Here is a 22,241-nt window from a genome sequence, read left to right as displayed (position 1 = left end):
TTTGAAGTCCAGGCTAAGAGTATCATGTCACTAGTTTCTTCCCAGCACCCAAAACCAACTTATCCCCTTGTGCTTATTCGATTATCTCCAAATCTTAGTTCAATATCATAATCCACTTTACCTATATATATTTAGTTGTTGACCACGTCTAGAGAAAAGTTCCACATACTTATTCATGTAGTGCCATACATATTTAGTCTTCATCTTTAGCTGAACCCTCCAAAATACTGTCATGTGTCCCTAAGCCGTTACCTCTCCCATCCCATACAGAAGCTATTTCAAACCTTTGCCATTCACCTGAAGACTAATAATGTATCCTCATTATATGTTTGTTTTATTTTTTTAACTGACATTCTTAACAACCAGAGAAGAAGCTCTCTGCTTCAGTAGTATTAGAACAGAGTAGACATTCAGTCTATGTATGAATCCTCCCCTCCAGCCTTTGGCAGTTTCCTATTTCACAGAGTAGTAAATTGAGGCCATCAGCAATGGGCTCTATCAATATTCTGACCCACAATTACAATTTTACTATGTCTGAGGAAATAGTTCAGCTGGTCTTTAGTTCTTGCTCATGTAAGTGATGAGCTTCCTAGCTACCAAATAGTAAAGAATCAGCTTTCCTCTTAACTGACCTCTAGTAAATACCTACTATGAGTACTTATACATTATAAAGGTGAGAGGGTATTTCTCAAGGTTCTAACATTGACACTCCTCTCTTCTCCTATATATTCTGAACTAGCTCATTCATGCTCAAGGCTTCCACCACTACCATTTAAACTAAAAACTCCCAAATACACGTACTCAAACAAAACCTTGTTTCTAATTTCTAAACACTTCGCTTCCAAGAGTCTGGTGGTAGTAATCCTTCCTCAAATTTCCCAGAGGCACCCCAACATGTCCCAAACAAAACCCATCTTCTTCCTCTATATGTATTCATCTTTCTGTACTTCCTAACCTTTTTTCATTCATTTAACAAAATAAGTATGTACTAAGACCAATGATAGGCACAGAGAATACAAAAACATGTTAACTGTTCAACAGAAACTTAGTGTAGGAAGCAAGAGACAGTGAAAATAATAATATAACCCAATACCTACAAAGCTTGAGATATGTAAAAATAGTGCTACAGAAGAGTAAGATTGAAGAGGGGGAATTACGGAAAGTATTTTGGAGGATTTAATACCGGACTTGAATCTTAAAAGAAAAAATGGGAGTTAATCAGAGATAACAAGCTCTAAAAAGAAACATGGCATCAACAGTTTTATTACAAGCAATTCAGAATATAATATCCAAAGCAAGAAGTAGCAGCCATAAACCAGATCATACGGTACTTCAAAGGCCATATTAACAAAGGTAAGTATCCTGAGTGCAACTGGGAACTTCAAAAGAGTTTCAAGTAGGGGAATGATGTGATAAAGCTTCTGGGTCACATATTTCCAGCAGTTGTATGGAAAGGTGAAGATCAGAGGCAGTTATATGACTAAACAGCCCAGCAAAGAGGAAAACTTGTACCAGGGGCAATGGTGGTAAGGTTAGAAAGAAGAGGCACAACAAAGAAATAATTAGGAATCTAAGTGGGTGGGCCTTTATATTGGCTATCCAGAGGCCAGTGTCAAGGAGGAGTGAGGATAGTTCCTGGCCAAGTTTCAAGCTTGGCTGAAAAAATCACCCACAAATCAGTAAGAGTAAGAAGAGAAATCCAATAGAAAAACAGGATAAAGCAATAATCAGGCAATTTGCAAAAAAAATAAAAGGCCATTAAACACATTTTAAAAGCTCAATTTCAGTGGTAATCAGCTCAATGAAAATTATAATGAAGGAATAGCATCCCTATCCCCACCTTCCAAAAAAAAAAAGATTCACAAAACTTTAAAAGACTGATAATATTCAATGTTAGTGAATGTGTGAGAATACAAACATACCTATACACTAGTAGGGGAGCACAGCTTGGAATACACTTTTGAAATGCAATTTAACAATATGTATCAATACTTAAAGTATATATTCCCTTTGAACCAGCAATTCTACTTCCAAGAACATAGTTGTTCACACTTATATAAAAAGCCCTATGCAAGAATGCTCACTGTAGATGATTTAAATAAGAATATGGAGAGAACCTAAGCATCCATCCTTAGGCAGAAGTTAAATCAATTATGGTTATGTATACCACAGAAGAGTACAATACAACCTGAAATATAAATAAGTTGAAATGGAAAGATTTCCCATATACATAATTTAGGGGAAAAACTAAATCACAGAACAATATACACAATATGTTCCAATTTATGTTTAAAAAAGTAAAAGCCCACTTATGTTTGTGAATGCACAGAAAAAGGTCTGGAAGAACACAAATAAAACTTCAATTTGGAGATAACAGTAGAATAAAGGAATAGACAAGATAAAGGGATACTCATTTGTCACTATAGCTAAGTATATAGCTTTATAATGTGTATGACATGTGGCTTGTGACTAGGTGATAAAATATGATAAGTAAAATAAATTCAATGGCTTTTCTAAAGCCATAGCCCAAGCTAATAGGTGTTTAATAAAAACCACTGCTAAACATTTCCTATTATTAGCTATTTTCACATATGCTTTACACATTACCCAAAGGGCTTGCATTTCCCTGTTCCTTGCTGGTAGAGCAGCCTACTTTTAGCATTCATGCTGTTCAAAGCTGCACTCAAAGAATTTTTTTTGCAGTGAAGGAGTCACACTAATTGATGTGACTGTCACGTCCTTATGTCCTTAATCTTCTACAAAAGTCTTTAAGAACTAAAATATATGTGTATCATTCCTAATATAAATAGTTGTAATAAAATTTAAGTGACTGAACCCTGGCCAGTGTGGCTCAGTTGGTTGGAGAGTCATCTGGTAATCAAAAGGTTGAGGGTCTCATTCCTAGTCAGGGTGCATGCCTGGGTTGCAGGTTCAATCCTGGTTTGGGCACATATAATCCCCAGTTCAGGTGTGGAAGAAAGAGGGTACTTTGTACTGTTGGTAAGAATGAAGACTAGTGCAGCCACTATGGAAAGCAGTGTGGAGATACCTCAAAAATTAAAAATGGATCTGCCCTTTGACCCAGCAATCCCACATCTGGGAATATACCCAAAGAAACCCAAAACACTAATCTGAAAAAACATAAGCACCCCTATGTCCATTGCAGCATCCATCAGTAGATGAGTGAATAAAACAAGTATGGAACATTTACACACAATGGAATACTACTTGGCTGTAAAAAAGAAGAAACTTTTACCCTTTGTTGACAGCATGGATGGACCTAGAGAACATTATGCTAAGTGAATACACCAGTCAGAGAAAAACAAGTACTGTATGATTTCACTCATATGTAGAATCTAATGAACAAACTGAACTAAAAGGAAAAATAGAGACAGACTCATAGATGGAAAGTAGGATGACAGCTCTGGGGGGGGGGTGATGGGGGGTGGAGGGATTGCGCAAAAAGGAAAAAGGACTCATGGACAACAGAGTCGTGACTGCCAGGGGGATAAATGGTAATGGAAAAAGACAAGAAAGAAAGGAAAGGAAGGAAGGGAGGGAAAGAGGGTACTAATTCATTTTGACTAGTGGGTGATAATTGAGCTTTCTTTATGAGTTGCTTTTATGGGCTGAATTGTGTGCTCCCACCAACTACAAGCCAAGGAGAGAGGCCTCAAAGAAACCAAGCCTGATGACACCTTGATCTCAAACTTTTAGCCTCCAGAGCTTTGAAAAAATAAATTTCTGTTGTTTAAGCTAGTGTTACGGACTTACTATGTCCTCCCAAAATTCACAAATTGAAGTCTTAACCCCCAATGTGACTATTTAGGGGTAGAGCTTTTAAGAAGGTGATAAAAGTTTAAGTGAGGTCATAAGGTTAGGGCCATAATCCAATAGGACTGTTGTTCTTATAAGAAGAAGAGAAACCAGAGATTCCTCTCCCTCTGTGAGGCCATGTGAAAACACAGAGAAAAGGCAGCCATCTATAAGCAGAGGAGAGAGTCCTCACTACAAACCAACCCTGATAGCACTTTAATGTTACACTTCTGGCCTCTAGAACTGTGAAAAAATAAATTTCTTTTGCTTAAGCCACCCAGTCTGTGGCATTTTGTTACGTCAGCCTAGCAGACTAATACAGTTTCCAACCCAGTAATTCAAAAAGCATTTTTGTTTTCTCATGTCAGAGAAGACACAGTATTTAAATGTTCCCACTAAAACCGTAAAACCATAGCCCAACTGATAGAATATCTTTATAAATCCTTTCTTACCTCCTTGAAAAGTCTTGCAGGTGCCATTTCAGCTCTATCCAGTGTTCGCAAGAGGAACATTGGCCAAGATGATGTATTCATCTGGTACCCTATTTAAAAAATTTAATGAAATATCATGAAAAAGTCTCCCTATGATAGTAAAGCAAGTTGGTATTAAAAATAGCTTTCATTTACTATTCTCCAGAGAATGAATTTCTTATTGAGGAATTCAGAAAATGGGCAAGAGGAGCAGCTTCACTCTCCAATCAGTGCTACTGTACCCACTGTATTGTTTGGCAACGATGCTACAGTAGAGGTAGAAACTCCCATTTTAGAGAAGCCACTAGCTAAAGTTTACCAATATACACATATGTGTTAGAAATGGGCCATAACACTCAGGTGATCCAAGCCAGAACCCAAGAGAGCTTCCATTTCCCACCAACAGTCACACAAGCAGGGCAAAGGCTGCAAAAGACTTCTAGCCCCTCTTTTCCCCTGCCTTATTTCCTTTAAGATAAAGACAGTTTTCTGTCAAACTTATTAGCAAATGTACACTAATGACAATGCACTTCATTGTATGTAAATTTCACCTAAAAAATTGCAAATAAACACTGAATCCTAAATGATATGCGTGCTACAGTATTCAGAGGAAATGTACCAATGTCAATTATTCAGAGGAAATGCATTTAAAAATAAGATGGATCAAAAAATTGATAGAAGGACAAAGAGATAAGTGATATAGCAAGTATAATAAAATGATAATGGTAGAACCTAGGTAGTGGGTATGTGGGTGCTCATTGTAAAATTCATTCACCTTATATGTTTGAAATTTTTCATACAATATATTGGAGAAAAATACAGCTTTTACTTTACCAATCTTTACACACACTAAACATGGTCTTCTCTTAGAATGTGTATCAGATGCTGTCAAAATAGACCCAACAGGTATCTTTTCTAGAGATCTTATAATAAATGCTGACTATCACAACCTCTGGGAACAAGGGTCTGCTAGTTTTACTGCCTTCTGGGGGCAATCTGTTTCATGCACTTTCCTGCCTTGATGCCAGAAATGGAAAGAACTTGGCATGCATCCCTGATGGATACATGCATTAAGATAGGGAGGAACATGAATTCCTAGGAACAGGTCCATCAACAGGATAAAGCATGCAAAAAAATTCAGACAGACAGCTATCCTATAATAATACTGTACCAACCCCCCCCAATCTAATTAGGGAAATAATTGTTGCTAGGAAAAAAGAGGGCTGAGGGGTAAGGATTTGTTACATACTCCCTTATAATAAGTCAATATTATTTATGATATCTAATAAAGTTAACCACAGCATAGATTTTCCACACTGTGGTCAAAATATTGCATAAGAATCATTCTCTGGTCCTTAATCTCTTCTTTTAACCCCACCTTACCCTATTGCATCATGCACCATGCACCATGCTTTTTCTGTTTAACATCTTTCTTAATTTTGTAATTTTGTGGTGGTTACACAGGTGTGTTCATTTATAAGCTGTATGCTTATGATTTGTACACTTTTCTGTTTGCATGTTAAAACTTTAAAAGTATTTTAAATATAACCTTTAAGATTTAAATAAATAAACCTATTTTTAATAGGAAAACTAAATAAATTAAATTGCATTAAATTAAAATGGAAACTAAACTATTCAAAAGTGTCTAATGAGCAAATTGGCAAATACGTATTTTCCCATGTACTATAAAAATATATACTAGTCAGCAGGTATTGTTATATATTTCATATTTTTAGTTAATAAAAAGACTCAAAGTAATTTGAAAAAAGATTAATCACAACTATGGCTATATGTTTGAAATGCTGGCAATCCTAATAGTTGCATTTCCTTTAAACAAAATACAATAACATATTATCATATTGTAAACTGACAAATAAAATCCAAACAGGAAAGCACTAAGCCTCAGCTTTATATTTATACTTCTTACATAGTTCTGTATGATTTCAGAAATGTTATAAAAATAAACAACCAAAAAATGTGAATGATATGAAGAAAGAAAAGAAGACAAAAAGCAGTAAACACACCCACCCTAAACCATCTTCTTGGAATAACACATCTCTGATTAGTTTTTAAATACAACCAGAGACACTGAAATAAAGAACAAACTGACAGTAACCAGAGAGTAGAAGGAGAGGGGTAATGGGGGATAATAGAGGAAGGGCCATCAAGGGACCTGTATAAAGGACACACAGACAAAACCAAAGGGGATAGGTTTGAGGGTGGGAGGCGGGGATGGGTGGGTTGAAAATGGAGACAACTGTACTTGAACAACAACAATAAATACATACATACATACATACATACATACATACATATGGTTTAAGCCAAATTAGGAATAATTAACAATTAGAGCAAGAACAGTATAAAAGATATTGCTAAGAATAGTGATTATTAATATATCGAACTTTGATTCTCAGGGAATTTTTTCCTTATTAGAAAATATTTTTTTATTGGTTTAAGTACTGTTGTCTCCATTTTCACCCCACCATATCCCCCCATCCCTACCTTCCACCCTTGAACCTACACCCTTTGGCTTTGTCCCTGTGTCCTTTATACATTTTCCTTGAGGCCCTCCCCATATTTTTCCCCATTATCCCTCTCCCCCCACTCTGGTTACTGTCAGTTTGTTCTTTATTTCAATGTCTCTGGCTATATTTTGCTTGCTTGTTTGTTTTGTTGATTAGGTTCCACCCAGCAATACCACCACTGGGATTATACCCTAAGAATCCTGAAACACCAATTCAAAAGAACCTATGCACCCCAATGTCATAGCAGCACAATTTACAATAGCCAAGTGCTGGAAGCAACCTAAGTGCCCACCAGTAAATGAGTGGATAAAAAAACTATGGTACATTTACACAATGGAATTCTACGCAGCAGAAAGAAAGAAGGAGCTCCTACCCTTCATGACAGCATGGATGGAATGGGACAGCATTACACTAAGTGAAATAAGCCAGGCAGTGAAAGACAAATACCTTATGATCTCACCTATAAGTGGAACCTAATCAGGGAATTTTTCACTAGTAGGAAACAAAAAAAATCCATTTTCCTATTGTGCTTTATAATAGGGAATTTTCATTTTCAGCATTGTAAAGAAGAAACAAATAAAAACCAAAACCCACCACTCAGAATGTAAAAGTGATAAAATAAACAAAATCACTTATTGTCTATAAAATATCATGGTACACCTAAGTAGTAAAAGAAAAAGTTTGCCCAAAATTAGAGTCACATACTGTTTACCTTTTTAAAACTTGGTCAAAATAGAGAGCTCTGTAATTAAAAACCTTTGCTGGTAAGTTTCATCCATCTCCTGCTTTTCAAAGACCTAAAGGTACTGACTCCTACCCATAGCACTGTGGTTTCCTCCCACTATAGATGAAATGGAATTTCCAAGTTTGCATCTGAAGCCTGGATGTGGAATCCCCTATGCTTACCCCAATACTGAAAATGCTGAATGGCTCCATGGACAATACTGAGAGAGGAAGTGACTTGTACAAAATGCTACAAACTACTTCCCCAGAAGGGTTTCTGAATCTGCATGTGTAATCTAGTAGAGCAGCTGCTTTTGACAGCTCAAGTTTGAAGACAGCATGAGTCTTTCCCAGGAGTAGGAAGTCTTCAGCACACATATGCCAAATGGGTACTGAGTGAAACCCTCTAACATATGGTACTGATGAGTTCCTCTCTCATACATTCTCCACAGTAACCACCTGACCATCTATTTGCAAGAATGCCTAGGAGAACAGATTTTTTAAAAGGCCGTTAAAACTATTTCTACTGAATATTACATTAGTAAGAATATGTTCTTTTAAAAACTGTTTATCCTTACCCAGTGGAGGCTGAAGTAAGTCCCCTTGCTTTTCACATGTCCCAATGGGCTGTATGTCTGCAGAATCAACAAGTCTCCAAAAATCATTTTTGTCATCACTACCATCAAGGCGTAAACACAGTCTAGCACCATTAACTCCAATGATCGTAGCAATACATGTCGAAGTCACATTGCGAGGGTCTCGGGCTTCCAATTTCATACCAATTTCGAACTTATTAGTTGGTGGAATCTTGGACTACATATATACATATATATGTGCACACACATACACACAAATACAATTTGTTAAAATACATCAACTATGAAAAAAAGAAATGATCAATTATGTTACCAGAATACTTAAGGAGCATTTTAAGTAACAGTCACAATAGATGGTGAGCAAAGTTAAGAACTACTAAGGATCAAGAAAAAGATCTCCAAACCCTGTCCTTGGCTTTACATGCAGCGTAAAAACACTGCCAACTGCTGGTCTCACTCATTTGCCCACTTCCAAGCAGCCCAAATACAGCCTTTAAAATGTACCCTAAGTGGCTTTTTAAAATAAAAATCTGATTAGGTCACTCCCCCTGAAATAAACCAACTGGTAGCTCACCACAGCTTAAGATAAAAGTCCAAGTGCTCAGTACAGTTAAAAAGCCCCCACACCTTTAACCTCATTCCTATACTATCACCTCTACCCACTTTGTGCTCCAGCCACCCCATGCCATCCGTCACACTCAGGTTCTTTTACACCCAAGTGCCTTTGTTTTGGATGTTCTCTCTACCTGGGACATTCTTCCCCTCATTCCAACCATCTCAGATAACACCTCTTCTGTGCACCCTCCCAATACAGAGTTATCACCCTTCTCATAATTAATTATTTACATGTCTGTCTTTCCCTCCAGATGGGCACTCAGTCATAAGGGCTTAGTATACCTGACATTAAGTAAATTCTTAATGAATGAATGCAAAGAGACCATCTGGCTCTTAAATGGCACTACCACAATCCCACCATCTCCTCACACTACCTGAATCTAACAATCACACAGATACCCTTCAACTAGTTAATATTTTATATTAATATATTCAACAACTGCAGAATTTTGGCATACCTGTCTGAAATACTCTGCAGGAGCACTTACAGATTCAGTCTCTTCCAGGTAGCTATCCCAATGGAAACCATCTGGAAATAAATATATAAAATAATTTATATATATATATATATATATATATATATATATATATATATAATATCTATACTAACTTTTAGGAATAAAATGGGTTTTAGTTCCATATCTCTTAAAAAATATTTCCTAAGAGCAGATTCAAACTCCCTGATCTACATTTGATTACCAGCATAGAAATAAAAAATAAGACAACTTCCTGATTATAACAGCTGATACAAATTACAAGCCAGATCTTCTCAATGTGATGAGGACCACAGCATAGTGATTCTAAAAATGTGGACTCTAGAAACAACTAAAGGACTTTTGATAGACTAACAGCAAATTCTACTTATCTGTCTCTAATAAAAATTTACTCCACATATTTTTTACCATTTCGACCCATTAACGTGATAGTATTTCTTTGTTTTTCATGGGGAGCTGAAGGTGTTTTGGTGTGTGGTCTAACAGAATTTTATGGAAAGAAAAAATCTGAAAACCAGAGTTTTTTCTCAGTTGACTAGCTGATCTCCATTGAGGTGTTAGAATATGATGGCAGAACAAAGCAGTAAACCAGTCACTGGTACAGTCACTGATATGGATTATTTTAACGATCTACTTTTCTACACACTCGTGTGTCCTTTATCTTACTAGTCTTCATGATATACTACAATACTAGAGAAAAAGGTCAGAAAGCAGTATTCCACCTGGCTTGAGCAATTCACTGTGCCAGTCAGAAGCCAAAGACACTGAGAGAAAGATTTAATAGCTGTATTAAAGGTACTATTAATTCACACAAAGTTTAATTTTCATCAACCGTAAGATTTTTCTATACTCTCATTTAATTTCATCACTATAAAATATTGGTTTAGACATTTCCCCATCCTGAGGGAGTTTACGTTACTAACCTGTTATATATCCTTTAAAGGATATAACACTCCTAAACATACACATAAACAAAGTGCTGATAAATCTTTAACAACCAGGTTTCCAGAATATACAAACAAACAAAAAGCCTGACTGGTAGTGTCTGCAGATTTCTGATGTAAATATTACCACCATAGCTTACTGTAAAGTAACCACACTAATCACAAAGTTGGAAAGAAATGTGCACAATCAACTCTCCCAAGCTGGTGTGAACCAGCTTCAGCATACCAGATACATATGTACATTTATATGTGTACATACACATACTGTTTATGGTATTAAGCATGTGCTATATAACATTGTACATCCTGCATTTGTAACTTAATAAATCTAAGAGATTGTTCTATTAAAAAAAATACTGTGTTTAAGTCCGTTTCTAGATAATGTGAAGTGAGTGCTACCACACTGCTGAAAGGTATACAGTAGAATGTCGAGAATATGGGTCAAACCTGCCTTCTTCCAGTCTGGCTCTGTCTCTTTCTAGCTATGTAACCCTTAACAAGTCATTTCACTTTCTCAGCCTCAGTTCCTTCTTCTATAAAATGAGGAATGTAATAAATATGGTACAAGGTATTTTGAGAATTAAGCGAAGTAGCATACATGCAAGTCTCTCAATAAATAGTATGTTATTATAAAACTAAATGTCATAGTTGTCCTAAATTTATGAATACTGGATAGTATTTTCAAAAGTGAAAACTGAGAACCATGGCTCCAAAATTAAACTGACCAGGATATTTCAGTGGCCTCCTAAACACTAACCTGACAATCAGGAAACCCAAGATTCTAATTGAAGCTCTACCAACATATGGTCTTGGAGAGCATATGTTTAAAAAAAAAAAAAAAGAACAAAAAAACCATGAACTGAGGGTGGGGGTATCTGGCTAGGATGTCATCAGGACCTAACATCCCAGGAACAAAGGAGTGCAATTTGAAAACAATGACTGGGAAACTAAAACCATTTCATTAAATGTCAAAGAATTCTTCCATAAACTAGTTACATTTGTAAAAATTTTCAGTAACATTTAAAATACTTAATCCATCTTTCTAACATAATTTTTTAAATATCCTATAACCATTTGGGTCTGAATGGACTTTAATTTGAGCTAGCAAATCCTTTATACTATGCACTGTGTAAGATGATCATTTTCTGTTACGTCACTAGTTAATGACCATATACAGGATTTAATCATTGGAGCCTTAATTATTTTTTTATTCATAAGGCAAAATTTCTAGTCTGCAAAACTGTTCAGCTTGGCTGCCCATGTGCTGAGACTCTACCAATAACGTAGGGGGACACACATAGCAACAGGCTTTAATAATTTATATTCGGCACATCTGCAATACCACAGCTGGAATTCCTGACCAGAAGCCAAAATAATCAAAAAGTCTTAGCCAAACCTGAGTTCTCAGTCTGCCTCTGCCTCTTATCCTTACCGACAAACTGAGGCAGGGTGGGGAGATTCTCTCTCCGTGAAGAAGCCTGGGAACTAATAGGTTTGCTCATGAGACAGGTGTACTTTTATAACCTTGTGATCTGATTTTTATTTGCACATGTCCATGGTTCGAACTTCTTGTTTTGACTTGTACTCTATTCTAGTCCATTATTTGTCCAAACACCTTTTGGCAAACTGAACATAATCTATATAAGGCCCTTGGTCTTCTTCAGAGTAAATCAGAATCATATCTTCTACCAGTGTGAGACTTGGGTTCAGATTCTAGTAAAGAAGATGGGCAAAATATCTGGAGGTAGAAGCTTCTCAGCTGAATGATCACAGTACCCACTACTTCACAGCACTTATCACAACTATAGTTGGGCATTTATTTAATGTCTATCTTGCCTCCTAAACTCAAAGAGGGCAGTGATTATGTTTGTCTCACTCATCACTGGATTGCCACAGAAGGACACCAGTACATGCCAGGCACTGTCTTACGTACTGGAGATGCAGCAGTTAAAAAAATAGACAAAAATCCTGTCTCTCTTGGAGCTTACCTTCTAAAAGTCACTCAATGATTTCTAAAATGAGATGTTAAAAGTCAGGGCCCTAAGAAATATCTGCAGATGTGTGTCAATTTGATTAAGTAATCTCACATTTTAAATCAAAAGTTTGAGAATTCTGAAAAGTTAGTAGTTTCAACCTTCAAGAATATATATTTTTAAATTTACTTTTACAAAATTTTCAAAATAGGCAAATCTATAGAGATCAAAAAGTAAGTAAGTGGTTGCTTAGAGCTGGGAAGGCATTAGGGAAAATGTGAAGTAATTGCTAACTGGATACAGGATTTCTTTTTAGGATGATATAAATGTTCCAAAATTGATTGTGGTGGTGGTTGCACAACTCTGTAAATATACTGAGAACCACTGGTTTGTATACTTTAAATGGGCGAAGTGTATGGTATGTGAATATATCTCAACAAAACTGTTATATTTTAAAAATTTTTGTAGGGATGAGGAAGAACAATCTAAGCTAATGTCCTCCATTTCTTTGGTGGGTTTTAGAGGTTGGAGGGAAGAGCTGAAGAACAAACAAGGTCAGTGGGGAAAAATAAGGAAGCACCAAGGGCCCAGCATTGAAAGAGAATGATCCCATGGGGATTATCTCTACAGGCAATCTTCCTGTGGGAACAGAAAATCATATATGAACTACTACAAGAGTTGGGCTGGCAGGGCAGGTACAACAGAAAGACAAAGGGCAAGAGATTTGCCTGGAAATCTCTGATAAACACAAAGTTTGCTACAGTATTTTTTTTATTCAGCTTTTTGTGTGTGTATGACTTATTGTCACTTTTTCCTTAAGAGCAAGTACAACAAGCCAGATCCTACCTCCTGAGTCTATGATGCAGTGCTATACGCATGCTGTTTACAATAGGAATTCATTCAGTGTTAATCAAGTTAACATTTACTGAACATTTATGATATACTAGATATACATTAGGTGCTTTACATTCATTTTGTATTTAAATTCCAATAATCCCATGAGGTAAGTAGTATTATCCTTGTGCTACAGAGAAGAACAAAAGAAACAACGAGTAATTTGCCCAAGCTCACAAGGCCAGTAAAGCATGTTAGGCCGGGATTCTAAAACAGGTCTGTCAGACCTCTCAATACCTAACCTTTCATCCACTTATATCAACTGTCTTTTGACCATCAAAAAAGGACTTGCAAATTCATTCTAATGTTAGAAGGGTTTTATTAATAATCAAGTTGTTTTAAATTGGTAACACATGATAATTTAACTAAATATATTTAATTTGGCAAAATTTACATTGAAATACATGTTTATCTTTTTATTTAATTCTATACCAATTTATCTCTAAGTAAAACCAAAGCAAAATTTTCAAAATAAAATACTATTTTTTGACCTTTCTTATTGCTTGGATTTTATATTTACAGGAGTTTGGTGTAAGAGACTATGTCAAAAGCAGTAAGAAGAGTTCATATTAACAATGAGTGAGGAAAAAAAATGTTGTACTGAACTACTTTAAAACCTACCACTTTGCACAGATGTGTCTGATTGAAGAATTTCATCTTCAATCTCCTCCTTGATTTTTATTGAACCTAAAAAAAAATAAAGAAAATAGTGAGCAATACCAGAAGGCCATAGCAATAGTCTGAAAGTTCACTTAGAAAAACTATAAATTAAAACTACTTTTTGATAGGAGCCAGTTTTAATTTTGTAATTAGTAGTCTCATTTTTTTTGCACAGGACTTCACTTTCTAACATACTATGTACCTTATAATTTGCTCATTTTGTTCATTGTATGTCTCACTTAAATGTAAGTTCCAAAAGGGCAGGGATTTATTTATTTAGTCCATTTTGTTCACAGCTGTATTCTCAGTGCCTAGAACAGAATCTGGCATGCAATAACACCCTCAAGCATTTGTTAAGTGAATAAATAAATAAACCAAAAATAAGCTGAGATGTTCCTTACAATATTAAAATTAGCATGCCCTAGCAATAAAATGGATGTTTTTGAGAGTTTAAAACATAACAAGGAAGCTAGAATATAATATAATTCAATGGAATAGGCAAAGTTCTGTGCCAAGCTGAGGAGCTCAAACAGTGCTGCACCTTGTGACTTCACCAAATCAAAGATATTATGTTATTTTGTCCACATATATTACAGTATGTATCTCTTAAAGATACATATTTTTAATTAATATTATGGTGAAAAAATTAAGTGTAATTCCTTAATATCATCAAATAAACACTCAGTGTTCATATCTCCCCAATTGTCTTAATCATTTTAAGTGAATCTGTTTGCATCAGGACATGAATAAAGTCCATACAAAGCAATGGTTGATATGTCTCAAGTCTTTTTTTCCTCATTTTTTAGCTTTTCTTTAATGGATTCCAATTAAGTTTTATAATTCTTTTTTAAATAATGTTTTATTGTTTATGCTGTTACAGTTGTGCCAATTTTCCCCCTTCGCCCCCTCCACCCAGCCTACTCCTACTTCCATAGTCCATCCCCACACCATAGTCCATGTCTATGGGTGCTTCATATATGTTCTTTGACTAATCCCTTTACCTTACTTCAAGCAGTCCCCACCACTGTCCTCCCCTCTTACCACTGTCTCTCAAATCTTTTGATCTATAGGTTCCTTTTTTTCTTTGTCCCCATTCCCCTAGCAATTATTTTTTTCTGATGAACCAGTTGAGTTTTCCAGCCTGGATTTTGCTGACTACCTCCTCATGGTGCTGAGTTCTTCTGGTCCTTATATTTTCTCTAAATTAGTATGGGTATTTTGATCAAGAGCTTAATCAGATTCAGATTTCGCTTTCGTGGGGGAGGACAGGAGAAGATTACTTCATAGGTGGTATGTGTACTTCTCACAGGAGGCTCCAAATTAATATCTAGTTCTTTCTCTTTTGGGGGGATATGACCAGCCATGGATGGCTATTGTCTAGACCCAGTAGTTCATTAGTGGTTGTAAAATGGAGATATTCTTTTTTTTTTAATTTTAATTTTTTATTGTTATTCAATTACAGTTGTGTGTGAAATGGAGATATTCTATCATCCTGTCTTTATTAGCCAGAAAACTTACATGGAAAGAAACCTACCCACTTCAACCACTCAGATAACCCTGAGATACAGATCATATACAGAAGTCACAATCAATGCTTTATTATTCTCCTTTATTTTCTCATTTTCAAAATAATGAGTTGGACCCCTAGCACTCTCCACAAATAACCAGCAAGTTTTTTTTTAGTATCATTATAAACTCATGGATTTAACCATACTTGATATGTTTCCGTCTATTGCTGTTTCACCCTTACTGGTACCTGAATTCTTAAGTGACAAGGCTTCTTAAAGAAGGACCATTCTTATGCATCATTCTTAAATGATGCCAGGTGTACCACTTAGGGTAACACATCTACTTTCTAGTTATAATTGAGTAACTCTTCAAGATACATAAACACTTGAGGGGGATATATGGGATGCTTTCTATTTAAATAATTTGGTGAGTAAAAAGAAAGTACATATTTATATTTACTAAGTAGTTCTCCATATGATTTTCTAATAGGGAAGAAAGTAAAACTGTAAATGCACAGTTCCTGCTCTAGAGAAGCTAGGGGAAGGGACTAGACAAAGAACATGTATGAATGACCCACAGACATGGACAACAGTGTGGAGACTGACTGTAGGAGTGAGGGGGAAGGCAGGAGGAGGGCAAAGGGGGAAAAACTGGGACCATTGTAACAGAATAACAATGAAAAATGATTTTTAAAAATCTAGTTACAGAGACTACGCTAAACTAATTAATACACATAACAAAATTGTGAAAAGGAGAGGATACATTCAGCATTCAGCCAGAGAAAAAGTCATGAAAGACACAGGACTTGAACTGGATGTTAAAGGAAAAATAGAGGTTAAGATGGCAAAGGTGTGAAATATGTATTATGGGAAAGGAAATATAACTTAAAACAGAGTGCAAGTGAGGGTGGCATATTCATAGAACAGTGAGCAGCCTTCTCATTAGAGCAAGTTAGGATGAAGCATTTTTAATCACTCATATTGGAGTTAGAAGATTTGGGTTCTGAATTTGGCATTGTCACAGACTGTTGTATGGCCTGTTCACTTAACCTCCTTGAGTGTTAGTTTTCTCATTTATAAACTAGTAAGGGAAGACAAGATTACCTTTAATAGTTCTTCGGTTATAAAATTCCAATTTTAAGTACCTAACTGTCGGGGGGCTTTAACGCAGCCCCCCGGGTCCGCCATGGATGAAGCCGTGGCGATGGTGGCTCGAAGCCTCTGATCCGCACAGGTCCCGAAAATCCTCAAGTCCCTGTTCCGGGCACCAGATGTCGGGGGGCTTTAACGCAGTCCCCCCAGTCCGCCACAGATGAAGAAAAAGACTACCAAGACATGATCTGCTTGGGGAGGAAAGGTGGCCGCTTCTCTCAAAGGGGAAGGGTCCAGAGCCTCTCTCTCCAGGGGCTTTTATTAGGTTCATTCGCATAGGAATATGGATAAAGCTCATCAATCATTGTCAGCCAGTAAGGGTTAAACAATACAAGATTTACAGAGAACTTTGAGGGCTTATTCTGAGTTACAGCCAATTAGTTAGAGAGCCATAAAACTTTAGGCGCCAGACTCATCTCAGGTCTGGACCCTTATCTCTTAAACTGAGGGTACAAATTAAGTAGGTTTCACAGGAATGTATGTATTTTTGTTAGGCCTGATTCCCCAGGGAATCCGCCCCTCCCAGCACAGGACTGCACTGCCCTCTGTTATTGCTTCAGGCTTAAGTCAGGCAAGGGAAGTAAGACAGCCAAGAGATTAGGAGACTTCTTGCAGACAGGATGAGGACTCAGGCTATTTCAAAGCCGAGGGGCGAGGGTCCATCACCCCCTTTTTCCACAGCCCCCCGAGTCCTTCCCTGCGGGCCTCTTCAGTGACCATGCCTGTCTTAGGTTGATCCTCCCTTGAGGATTCTTACCCATCATTGGCTAACTGGCCAAGCTCAGGGCCAAGCAGGGTGAAGTGGGCAAAGGCGGCACACCTGCCAGGGAGACAAGCTTTGTCTCCTTAGTGGCTTATGGTCCCAACTCTGACTCAGCCTTAACTATGAGGGGTTACAGCCTCTGAAACCAGGCAGGGCGGTTCCCAACACCTAACATCTCATATAACTGGTATTTTTAAAAGGGCTTTTTCAAAAGTTCAATCTATCAGAAAATATTCATTCCAAATGAAAACAAAAAATATTATCATTTTTTAGATAAGCAAATTTTACCTCCACTCATTATTTGCTCCATGGTATCCATTTCTGGTAGTCTTTCCTACACAGAGAAAAAACAATTAATGCCTCCTTTTAACACATTTTGAAAGGGTGACATTATTAGAAATTGGTTATAGAATTAGATCATTTTAGTATCTTTTCCTTGAACAAAAATGAGACATCTTAGTAGTTGCTAATGGATAGGGGAAGAGGAACAGGGGTGTGACTGCTAATGGGTATGGGTAAGGGTAAGGGGTTTCTTTTTTGAGGTGATAAAAATATTTTGGAATTAGATAGCGGTGATGGCCACACAACCTTGTGAGTACACTAAAAACTACTGAATCGTATACTTTAAAAGAGTGAATTTTATGGTTAAATGAATGTAAAAAAGCAGATGATAAGTTGGTAGAGTTCGGATTCAAACTGAGGCCTACCCCAAAAGCCTACTTATGCCCATTTTACAAAGAGGTGAAAGAATCATGACTGTGATTCACAAGTATTGGTGAAACTTGTAGGAACTGCAAGAGTCAAGTCTAACAAGACAATTACTCATTAGAAGGCCTGTGTATTTTGAAGCAACTACATTCATTAATCCAAACTTTTCCTGCATGTCCTCAATGTGACATTTACTCTACAATAAAGGTATATAATACACTGTCCTTGCCCTCCAACAGCTCCATCTAGTCAGAAATAGGCATATGAACAATACACAATGTGAGTGCTATAAAAGAGGTATGTAGCCATGGCTGGGTAGCTCAACTGGTTGGCTCGTATCCCTGTGCACCAGGGTTGTGGGTTCTGTCCCTGATTGGAGCACATACAGGAGGAGTCAACCAGTGAGTGCATCATCAGTTAAGTGGAAAAATGGGTCAATGTTTCTCCTTTCCTCTCTCTTTCTCTCTCTCTTCCACTCTCTCTCTAAAATCAATAAACACAATTTTTTTTAATTTTAATAGGCATGTACACTGAAATACTTAATATGGCATAAAGATATCAACCTCCAATTACTCTGTGTACCTGTAGTCGGAACATGATGTATATAATGGAGGAGGATTTGTTATTTAAAAGAAGCCTATGAAGAATACATCATTAAGTCACCCAAAATACCTTGGTTGTGGGTTCTATCCCTGGTATGGGCACGTGCAATCCCTGGTTTGGGAGTATACAGGAGGCAACAAATCGATGCTTCTCTATTGCATCAATGTTTCTCTCTCTTCCTTCATCTCTCTCTAAAAGCAATGGAAAATGTCCTCAGATAATGATTAAAAATTTTTAATTACCTTTAAAAAGATCATAAATCAAAATGTAAAGCTTAAAATTAGAAAATTTCTAGAGAACAGAGAGACCATGTGACTTTGAATTAGGCAATGATTTCTTAGATATTACACAAAATAGTATACAATGCTTAAAAGAAGAAAATGATAAATTGAGCATCATCAAAACTAACAACTGGGAAAACCAAGATGGCGGCATAGGTAGACATACTGCGCCTCCTCGCACAACCAGAACTCACAGAAAATCGAACGCCAAGGAAGTCCGACACCTAGGAAATAAAAAATAAACATTCATCCAGACGGTAGGAGGGGCGGAGAGGACACGTGGCTCTGGCGGGACCAAGACTGGCGGAGTGTGGGACAAACAGGGCAGGCAGTCTGACCACTGGCAGACCCTGCGGCCCCACATTCGTGCACAGATAAACCAGACAAACGGTGGGGAGCAAAGCAGACTGCGCAACCCAGGGCTCCAGCTCGGGGAAATGAAGCCTCAAACCTCTGATTTAAAATGCCCGTGGGGATTGGGGCGGCAGCAGGAGAGACTCCCAGCCTCACAGGAAAGGTCGTTGGAGAGACCCACAGGGGCCTAGGGCGTGCACAAGCCCACCCACTAGGGAACCAGCACCAGAGGGGCCCAGTTTGATTGTGGGTAGAGGAGTGAAAGACTGAAATCCAGTGGAGAGTGGAGCGGGTGCCATTGCTCCCTCTCGGCCCCTCCCCCACGTACAGCATCACAGCGCACCCACCAGCGAACAGCGTTACCCCGCCCCAGGGAACACTTAAGGCTCCGCCCCTTTAAGTAACACATGTGCCAAGACAAAAAAAAAAAAAAAAGGCCCAAATGACAGAACACTTCAAAGCTCCAGAAAAAATACAACTAAGCGAGGAAGAGATAGCCAACCTATCAGATGCACAGTTCAAAACACTGGTTATTAAGACGCTCAAGGAATTGGTTGAATTTGTTCGAAAAGTAGATGAAAAAATGAAGCCTATGCTAAGAGAAACAAAGGAAAACGTACAGGGAACCAAGAGTGATGCGAAGGAAACTGGGACACAGATCAATGGTGTGGACCAGAAGGAAGAAAGAAACATCCAACCAGAAAAGAATGAAGAAACAAGAATTCGGAAAAATGAGGAGAGGCTTAGGAACCTCCAGGACATCTTGAAATGTTCCAACATCTGAATTATAGGGGTGCTAGAAGGAGAAGAGGAAGAACAAAAAATTGAAAACTTATTTGAACAAATAATGAAGGAGAACTTCCCTCATCTGGCAAAGGAAATAGACTTCCAGGAAGTCCAGGAAGCTCAGAGAGTCCCAAAGAAGCTGGGCCCAAGGAGGAGCACACCAAGGCACATCATAATTACATTCCCCAAGATTACACAGAAGGAGAGAATCTTAGAAGCAGCAAGAGAAAAGGACACAGTTACCTACAAAGGGGTTCCCATAAGACTGTCAGCTGATTTCTCCAAAGAGACCTTACAGGCAAGAAGGGGCTGGCAAGAAGTATTCCAAGTCATGAAAGGCAAGGACCTACATCCAAGATTACTGTATCCAGCAAAGCTATCATTTAGAATGGAAGGGCAGATAAAGTGCTTCTCAGATAAGGTCAAGTTAAAGAAGTTCATCATCACCAAGCCCTTATTATATGAAATGTTAAAGGGACTTACCTAAGAAAAAGAAGATCAAAAATATGAACAGTAAAAATGACAGCAAACTCACACTTATTAACAACCACACCTAAAACAAAAACAAGAGCAAACTAGGCAAACAACTAGAACAGGAACAGAACCATAGAGATGGAGATCACATGGAGGGTTGTCAATAGGGGAGTGGGAGGGGGAGAGGGGGGAAAGGTACAGAGAATATGTAGCATAGATGATAGGTGGGAAATAGACAGGGGGAGGGTAAGAATAGTGTAGGAAATGTAGAAGCCAAAGAACTTATAAGTATGACCCATGGACATGAACTATAGGGGGGGGAATGTGGGAGGGAAGAGGTGGGCAGGATGGAGTAGAGTGAGGGGGGCGGGAAATGGGACAACAGTAACAGCATAATTAATAAATATATAAAGAAAAAAAAAACTAACAACTGCTTTTCCAATGACACTGTTAAGAAAATAAAATAATAAAAACATGTATCTGATTTTTTAAAAAATCTGTATGCAGAAGAACTCTAATAACTCAATTAAAAAAAAGACAAACAGCCCAATAAAAACATAATTGGCAAAAGATCTGAACAACTACTTTGTTAACGATACACAGGAGAGGAGAAGATGGAGGCGAGATAGGTGGGAGCGGAGTTAACTTCCCCCTGCACCTGGGTGAAACACCTACCCACTCCACTGAGAAACAAAGCCAACAGCCAAAAGCAGCCCAGCGTTTATGAAGATAGGAGACCAAAAAGTACAGAGGACACTGAGAAAACAGAAGGTAAGGGGATTGCCTGAAGCCAAAAAGGTCCCTGGGACCAACGCGGGGACCAGGGCAGCTGCAGCCCCAGGCCCACCTGTGCGGGGCCTGCTGCAGGACTCCTGGGAGAGAACTGGTTAACGGCCCCCTCCGCTGTCAAACAAGGCCTGAGCAATACTGTGAGAGACCCGGTTGCCTGAAGTCGCAGGGAGGGGAATAAGGACGAAGTGGAAAACCCAGGGAGACCACAGGCGCTGGCCGAGGAGAGTTGAAAGTTGGGCTGCATGCAATCCTGACCCGGACAGCCCCCTGCCTAGCTGGAGAGGTGGGCTGTGTGAGAGGTCAGGCCCTTCCTTGTATGGAGGGAGCCACAGGATCGAGGAGGATTTTTCCCAAAAGAAAAAGACCCTCTGGGGCACTTTGGGGAATTCCCTTACAGCAACAGCTCCAGTCTGCTCTCCACCCGGCCACTCGCCAGTCCGGGGAGTGTGCGGAGTGTGCGCATCAACCTGGGACTTTGCGCACCTCATCTTGGAGGTAGCTGAGACTACAGGCACCACCCAGGGAAGGGTGCCCAACAACCGGGAGTGTTCCTATCCACCGGGGAGTGCGCGCACCTCATCTCGGAGGGAGCTGAGACTGCAGGCACCACCTGGGGGAGGGTGCCCAGCGAATTTGGAGTGTCTGCACCTCATCTCGGAGGGAACTGAGACCACAGGAACCAGGGAGAGTGCGAATCAAGGAAGGCTCTGCACGCACACCCATAGCCCAGAGAAGGCCTACCATAAAAAGAGTGGGTAGAAACTGGGAACACCAGGATTCCTCCTGGAAGAGGAAACCCACCAACAAAGGAATCACCAACATAAACAACAGAAGAAGGTGAAGGAGGGAGTGGAAGTCACATTGACTCAACCCAGGACCTATCTGGAGATACAACTAAATAGTGAGAACAAACAACTGAACAAGAGCAAGAGAAAAGCCTCAAAACCTTGAAAACACTGAAGAACCAGCTCCAACACAACCAGCCCACACCTGCACAACAGAAGACAAGAGGTGGGGGACAGACTGACCCTCAGATAACCAGCTGGTAGGAAAGACCCACCAAAGAAAGACCCAACAAGAATCAAAAACCAAAGACATACACAGAGC

The 22,241-nt window shown here is 38.5% G+C and overlaps 1 protein-coding gene across 3 annotated transcripts in view; it reads right to left on the bottom strand.

The window, feature by feature from the left end:
* SCML2 (Scm polycomb group protein like 2) overlaps positions 1–22,241 on the bottom strand; it is a 103,646-nt gene that overhangs the window by 63,840 nt on the left and 17,565 nt on the right. The window contains exons 2-8 of one of the 3 annotated variants that reach the window (XM_053917662.1): positions 18,923–18,952; positions 18,517–18,638; positions 17,425–17,470; positions 13,675–13,740; positions 9,207–9,277; positions 8,116–8,350; positions 4,269–4,357 (exon numbers count right to left, since the gene is read on the bottom strand). In XM_053917662.1, coding sequence (XP_053773637.1) covers positions 4,269–4,357; positions 8,116–8,350; positions 9,207–9,277; positions 13,675–13,740; positions 17,425–17,455 — 492 coding nt within the window. In that variant the 5' untranslated portion in view covers positions 17,456–17,470; positions 18,517–18,638; positions 18,923–18,952. The remainder of the gene's footprint in view (positions 1–4,268; positions 4,358–8,115; positions 8,351–9,206; positions 9,278–13,674; positions 13,741–17,424; positions 17,471–18,516; positions 18,639–18,922; positions 18,953–22,241) is intronic. The other 2 variants (XM_053917663.1, XM_071220304.1) reach the window with 2 other exon arrangements.

This window comes from Desmodus rotundus, chromosome X, assembly GCF_022682495.2.
Source record: "Desmodus rotundus isolate HL8 chromosome X, HLdesRot8A.1, whole genome shotgun sequence".
In the NCBI taxonomy this organism is placed as follows: domain Eukaryota; kingdom Metazoa; phylum Chordata; class Mammalia; order Chiroptera; family Phyllostomidae; genus Desmodus; species Desmodus rotundus.
The sequence above is the reverse complement of the archived record's forward strand: the minus strand, read 5'-3'. Positions and strand labels throughout refer to the sequence as shown.